The 7894-nt window shown below is 38.9% G+C and overlaps 1 protein-coding gene across 1 annotated transcript in view; it reads right to left on the bottom strand.

Annotated features, from left to right (window-relative positions):
- LOC134316564 (ras association domain-containing protein 1-like) overlaps nt 1-6270 on the bottom strand; it is a 30474-nt gene extending 24204 nt beyond the window's left edge. Inside the window, exon 1 of the mRNA XM_062996960.1 lies at nt 5961-6270. Coding sequence (XP_062853030.1) covers nt 5961-6270 — 310 coding nt within the window. The remainder of the gene's footprint in view (nt 1-5960) is intronic.
- Between the last annotated feature and the right edge of the window lie 1624 nt (nt 6271-7894).

The following is a 7894-nucleotide window of genomic DNA, read 5'->3' on the forward strand; positions in this document are numbered from 1 at the left end:
GCTCCAGTTTGGAACAATTTTAATACAGTTTTAATTCAAGTGAATGTGTCACAACACATAGCATCAAGCCTTTCTGTATACAGGGCTGCACAGTAACAAATCAGTTACAGAGCCCATGCTAACTCCTGTCTAATATCAAAACCACCTAGAATGGACTTGCAGGCATGGAAACTCAACATCAGAGTACTGGATGAATCTGGACAAGTCCAACTAATAATGTTGTCTCAAATATATGGATAGCCGGTGTGTATTGTTTACCTATGTCAGTGGTGTCCAAACTTTTTTCTAGGAGGGCCAGATTTGATAATGTCAAAGTGCCCGGGGGCCAACAGTCCCTGATGACATTATTTTAAATAATAAAATATGCATATAAATATGCTGTTATTTAGTCATTTTATTTTCACACAGTGAACCACAACCAAATGTAAGCATTCAGATGAACAAATCAGAACAAACAGATCAAGCTATTTGAATTTCTAACTGAACTTTAAAACTTTCAGAAACTCTGTGAAATGAAAGATGGAGTACAATTACAAAAAATGAAGCTTAAAGTGGCTTTATGTACTAAAAGAACGACACAGGAACTCTGCGTTTCTCTAAAATATCACTGGTCTTAAGTTCTCTCCACCACTCAAATTCTTAGCTCGTTTTAGTACAAAATGTCACGTTCAAATTTGTTCCCTTTAATCGCTGTTTCTACAACCTGTGTCGCTTTTATCACGTCATATTAATGCGTACATCTCGTTCCCGTTTGTGCCGCTTCTCATGAATGCGTAATTACACAGTGTTGTTGTCACCAATTGGTAAAAAGGGGAATTACATCTTGAGTTAGTATTATTTATTATTATATTGTGCTGGCAGGACACAAGTAATGCAATTTAAGACAGAAGACGCGGGCCACATAAAATCCGACCTCGGGCCGTGATTGGCCCGCGGGCCGGACTTTAGACATGCCTGACCTATGTAGTATGAATTAAAGAACGATTCACCTCACAATGTACAAAAGTTACAACAAGGCAAGGCAGTGCTGATGTGGCATTGTCAAGTTATGTGGCACTCTAGGAAAGCAATTAGGCATCAGGCTAACTTGACCCTTGAGAGAAACCTCTTTGCCTTAGAAAGATTACTTTGACCTTTTAATTGCTTTATATAAGCAATTTTTCACAGAAACAATGAGTACATACACCACCTAGCAAACAATGCTTAAACCAGAAGTGCTGTTAAAAGCCTTAGGATCTGTAAAATCACAGGGTATGCCTACACCACTTCATTCAAGTGGATTAAGCGTAATTCTCACCTGGAACTTTCTTGCAGATGTAGAATGATTATGGAAGACCAGTTAAAGACAATTAAATATCACTGCTTTCTGTTTACATTTGTATTTTACATACTGTCCCAACTTCTTTGAAGTTTTGAAGGAAATTTGGCATTGTATATGTACTGTGTTTCTTTATTGATACTAAGTCATAACAATGAGTAATTCCCATTACATGTAAAACATAATTATAATTGTTTAAGAAACATTTACCCCAAAACCTACATTGAATCCCTTATTACTCACTCAATTAAGGAAATTAAACTGGTAAGCCACTTTAGCTCATTTTAGCTACCTATGTTTTTACATGAAAACTATGCCAAGATGTAAAGAAATTTGTTCAACTATATCAGCCTGGAAATGGTTGCAAAGTAGTAACACACCCCGGACAGAACCCCAATCCATCGTAGGGCTTTGGCCATCCCCTCAGACATATCCAAATCATGTCTGTATGTACAGTGTATCACAAAAGTGAGTACACCCCTCACATTTCTGCAAATATTTCATTGTATCTTTTCATGGGACAACACTATAGACATGAAACTTGGATATAACTTAGAGTAGTCAGTGTACAGCTTGTATAGCAGTGTAGATTGACTGTCTTCTGAAAATAACTCAACACACAGCCATTAATGTAAATAGCTGGCAACATAAGTGAGTACACCCCACAGTGAACATGTCCAAATTGTGCCCAAATGTGTCGGGTGTCATGTGTCAAGGTCCCAGGTGTAAATGGGGAGCAGGGCTGTTAAATTTGGTGTTTTGGGTACAATTCTCTCATACTGGCCACTGGATATTCAACATGGCACCTCATGGCAAAGAACTCTCTGAGGATGTGAGAAATAGAATTGTTGCTCTCCACAAAGATGGCCTGGGCTATAAGAAGATTGCTAACACCCTGAAACTGAGCTACAGCATGGTGGCCAAGGTCATACAGCGGTTTTCCAGGACAGGTTCCACTCGGAACAGGCTTCGCCAGGGTCGACCAAAGAAGTTGAGTCCACGTGTAGACAAGACAAATAAGACACATGAGTGCTGCCAGCATTGCTGCAGAGGTTGAAGACGTGGAAGGTCAGCCTGTCAGTGCTCAGACCATACGCCGCACACTGCATCAACTCGGTCTGCATGGTCGTCATTCCAGAAGGAAGCTGACGCACAAGAAAGCCCACAAACAGTTTGCTGAAGACAAGCAGTCCAAGAACATGGATTACTGGAATGCCCTGTGGTCTGGCGAGACCAAGATAAACTTGTTTGGCTCAGATGGTGTCCAGCATGTGTGGCGGCGCCCTGGTGAGAAGTACCAAGACAACTGTATCTAGCATGGTGGTGGTAGCATCATGGTCTTGGGCTGCATGAGTGTTGCTGGCACTGGGGAGCTGCAGTTCATTGAGGGAAACATGAATTCCAACATGTACTGTGACATTCTGAAACAGAGCATGATCCCCTCCCTTCGAAAACTCATGGCAGTTCCAACAGGATAACGACCCCAAACACAACCTCCAAGATGACAACTGCCTTGCTGAGGAAGCTGAAGGTAAAGGTGATGGACTAAACCCAATTGAGCACCTGTGGCGCATCCTCAAGTGGAAGGTGGAGGAGTTCAAGGTGTCTAACATCCACCAGCTCCGTGATGTCATCATGGAGGAAGGGAAGAGGATTTCAGTAGCAACCTGTGCAGCTCTGGTGAATTCCATGCCCAGGAGGGTTAAGGCAGTGCTGGATAATAATGGTGGTCACACAAAATATTGACACTTTGGGCACAATTTGGACATGTTCACTGTGGGGTGTACTCACTTATGTTGCCAGCCATTTAGACATTAATGGCTGTGTGTTGAGTTATTTTCAGAAGTAAATCTACACTGCTATACAAGTTGTACACTGACTACTCTAAGTTATATCCAAGTTTTAGTTCTATAGTGTTGTCCCATGAAAAGATATAATAAAATATTTGCAGAAATGTGAGGGGTGTACTCACTTGTGTGATACACTGTAGATGCTCGACCTACTGATAACATCACTAAGGATTCAAACCCTGGATCCCAGCAGTAGTGGGCTAGCATAATTTACCTAATTCATTATTGGTCATCACCCCCAAAACTACCTCTTCACTCTTCTGCCATCAGGCAAACATTTCAAAAGCATAAAGGCCAGAACAACAAGGTCTTGTGAACAAACATGGACTGTCACATACACAACTTACCTCATGAACATTGAACCTCCTCTACAATGCACTATTGCACATTAAAATGACTGCTGCTACTTGCAGATAATGTTGCACAGTTTGCACCCTAAAATAACTGCTGCTATACTCTCAACACTGCATAATTTTTCTGCACCTCATATGACTGCTGCTATGTGCCTTTTTTACTGCTTATTTCTGAGTTTATTTCTATTTTTATTCCTTTGTATATAAAAAGTTTTTTATGGTTTAAATTTATATATTTTTAAAAGTTTTTATTCTGTTAGTTTAATTTTGTTTTATGTATAATACTTATTGACGTTTGGAGGACGAAGGTAAGAATTTCATTGTACAGTGTAACTGCTGGTTCTTCTGTGCACATGACAATAAAACTCTTGAATCTTGAATCTTATTAGAAAATATTATTGACTATGGCTGGTGACCAATCAGCACCTAAAAACATGTCTGCCATAAATTAGATGCCACTGAAATACAAGTGACATTATTCACAATTATGCAAGCTATACATCGCTTCGCTGTTTCTTGTCCATGTAATTAGGATCAGTTAAACTTTATTTGTTTGTTTGTTTATTAGGATTTTAATGTCATTACACAAGATTCATCAGTTCACAAGGTTATATCAAACACAGTCTTGGACAATTTAGTGTCTCCAATTCACCTCACTTGCATGTCTTTGCACTGTGTGAGAAAACCCACGCAGACACGGGGAGAACATGAAAACTCCACACAGAAAGGACCCGGGCCGCCCAACCTGGGGATCAAACCCAGGACCTTCTTGCTGTGAGGCGACAGTGCTACCCACTTAACCACCGTGAGTTAAACTTTAAGGTGTTGATTTAAGTGTATATAAAAGTATGACTTCAACAGTATAAGACTTTGTGCTTTTGAAGTTTTTTTAAACACTCTCTATCCATTTATATACACAACAGATTTTGGTTTTAATGTTGCTGAAGTTGTGTATGTGTAACAGAGGTCATTAAAAGACATAGTTCTGTCTACTTGCCATGATGGGAAATGTGGGGTTTGCTGCACTAAATCGGCAAAAGGTGAAAACAGTCAACAGGTTAAAGTGCTTTTGTGGGCATTTGTGGAATGGAGTAGGATGGTGTGGGTAGTACACAGAACAAACTAATCATAGTGGGTAGGACAGGGGTGCAGATTGAAATCTTGTGAAAGTGAGTGGGCAGGTTAAAGTCCCATACAGACCTCTAGCATAAAGTTCTATCTTTGGACCCCTTGGAATCATTACTCTTTTTAAAGTACTTCTAAATAGCACACAAGTATACTGTCATAGACCGTTTTACTGTAAATGGTAAATGAAGCCTATGTGCACTTATTATTATATTATTATCATTTATATTATTTTAATTGATTAAATGTTAGCAGAAGGAATTTTCCCTATTATTGAGAGTATATTTTCTGTGGGTGCCCATTGGTGTATATACACAGAATAGGACAGAAGTTCAAAATGAATTGCAACTAGCTTGACTAGCTTTAATCTTTCAACACACAAAAATCTTTCTTGCTATATAAGTTAAAGAAACGGTTTAACACACCCCAGACAGAACCTTAGTCCATCGTGGGGCTTTGGTCATCCAATCAGACATAACCAAATCATGTTTGTATATAGATGCTCGACTGACTAATATCATCACTGAGGATTTAAACGCTGGATCCCACTGGTAGTGGTCTAGAATAATTCACCTAATTCATTATTAGAAATTATTATTGACTATGGTTGGCGACTGTAAATGAAAATGAATTGCAACTAGCTTCACTAGCTTTAATCTTTCAAAACACAGTCTTGCTATATAAGTTACTGTGTTGAAAACTGTTAGTAAGACTAACAGCAAGACTTACTAAACAAGGATAAATAGCATGTTTCATTTTGAGGTATTTTAGTATGCTACTTAACAAAATGTGTCCATTTAAAACAAGGATCTAAGCATTAAAATATGTTCAAAAATCTAAAAGAGGAAACTGAACATAGCACTTAAAAGTGCCATGAAAAGTGAAAGAACATAAACCCACAGCCGCAACGCCTAAGCCAGTCTGCCTAACACTAACTCTTAAGAACACTTGTTAGAATTGCTAATGTGTCAACAACTGTCAATCTTACTAGGCTTTTTTGAGATTTAAAAAGGATAGCTGACTGCATTATTGACTGTATTAGATGCCTAAAGCGGCTTAACCAAGTAACAAAAAAAGAAGGATGAATACTTGAGTTGGTAAATTAAATGTGTCTGAAATATTCAGTTCTCTTTCTTTTGCTGTATTATCAAGCAAATGTGGTGTTTGGTTCAACTACTTTAAATTAAAACCCAAGCTATGACATTCATACGACTACTACTACTGCTACTATTATTACTACTACTACTACCACCAAAGACTTACAAATAGTAGACTAACCAAAAACAAGTACACACAAATACACATGATACTCACTGGCACAGCGCAAACTTTGCTTGTATACCCCCCAGATGAAGTCTCCACACAGGTCACACCAGGTAGGTTGGGCATGGCTACAGGGCTGGAAGTTATGACCTTCCCCTGTGTCTTCCACCAGATGTGGGTCCTTTATGCTGTCCCCCAGAAGCCTGATAATACGAACACGATTCCAAAGCTCTGGAACTTTTCCTGGACTTATCCTTAAAGCGTTGACCCTCTCTAGTCGAGGAGTTGGAGGTGGTGAAGGAGAGGTCAGCTCGATACGTTCCTCCAGTTCCTTCAGCTCAATGAACTCACCCATAGACATGATGCTCTCCACTTTTCAGAAAGAAATACAACCTTATACAGGGTTGCAAGAGTCTGGTTTAAAAATAAACCGTTTTCTGTGTTTCAGGTCATTGTGTGGAGTCTGGTTTGGAGTGATTACATCCAGTCCAATTTGAAACAAATGTCTCAGTGGTCTGAATGGATTTCATTGCTTGATGGAGGTGTCTCCAGTTCTGAAAGTTTGAGCTAATCAGTAACATGACTTCCTCATAATGGGAAATATTTATTAAAATTTGTTTTTCGAGAATACTATGTTTAGCTGGAGGAAATGTCATACTTTTCTCAAATGCTAATAAAAAACAATGGTGTAAAATGGAAGTTTTTAAATAGGTCCAGTTCTTTGAATTTTTCTAATGTGACATTTACATTTTCAGCATTTATCAGACGCCTTTATCCAAAGCGACTTACATTCCAGTTACAGTCTGAGCAATTGAGGGTTAAGGGCCTTGCTCAAGGACCCAACAGCAGCAACCTGGCAGTGGTGGGGCTTGAACCAGCAACCTTCTGATTACTAGTCCTGTACCTTAACCACCAGGCTACAGCTTCATACAAAGTAGTTTGGTGAACTAAAGCATCTTAAATCATGTATTAAATTACAGAATTGATTACCAGAGTTCTGAATAAGTTGAACATGAGATGCATTTAGTTGACCTACCCATTCCAGTGCGTCTACACGACAATAAAATAATTGAAAACACGTAATTTTTTTATCCAAAAACTCGTTAACAGTAACAATCCGTTTTTTCTTACAAAGGTTCCAGTTGATTTAATAATCCAGCGTGTAGTTTCACATACGACGACAATACAACATGACAGCTGGAATCATCCTGAGGTGAATAACGGTGCGGTACAGAAACACATCAGTTGTGTAAATGGAAAGTTGAGCTCGAATACACCCAGACTTCTTCAGAACTTCTTTTATCCTTCTTGTGGTTTCCAGTCTCAGAGCAACATAAAATAACACTTCTCAGAAAAATGCAAAATAAGAATAACAGTTTCATAAAAGCGAACACAATGTGCATATCTGCCAAATCTGCAATGTTCCCTTGTTTGCTGCAATGCAGAATGTGCCGTAATAACGGAACATATCAGCGACCACGACCACTTCCTGAGTCTGGCGTCGCTCCTCCTCGGCTCGGCTCGGCTCTGCTCGGGTACTGGTCCGGGACATCCCCGCTCTTTACTTCACATACACGAGTGTTTTAGCATTTTATATTAGTGTTACCTGTGCAGATAAAGAATGAAAGATGCACCATCTATAGTTCATTGTTATTTATTTATTTATCAATTTATTTATACTGTAATCAATGCAATGTTATACAGTAGACCCTTGGCTTACGAATTTAATTGGTTCCAAAGGGCTGTTCTTAAGTCAAAATGTTCGTTAGTTAAACCTATTTTTCCCATAAGAAATAATATAAATAGAATTAATCCGTGCCAGACTTCCCAAACCAAACCAAATAAATACAAGTATATTAGACATTACTGTAATAAACAATAATAAACAACAATACACAGTAGTACTGTACTGTACATAAAAACACACATCACATTTCAGTACAGTACGTGTGCTGTACCATACACCATAATACATTTCAGCCCGG

Source organism: Trichomycterus rosablanca, chromosome 6, assembly GCF_030014385.1.
Source record: "Trichomycterus rosablanca isolate fTriRos1 chromosome 6, fTriRos1.hap1, whole genome shotgun sequence".
Taxonomy (NCBI): domain Eukaryota; kingdom Metazoa; phylum Chordata; class Actinopteri; order Siluriformes; family Trichomycteridae; genus Trichomycterus; species Trichomycterus rosablanca.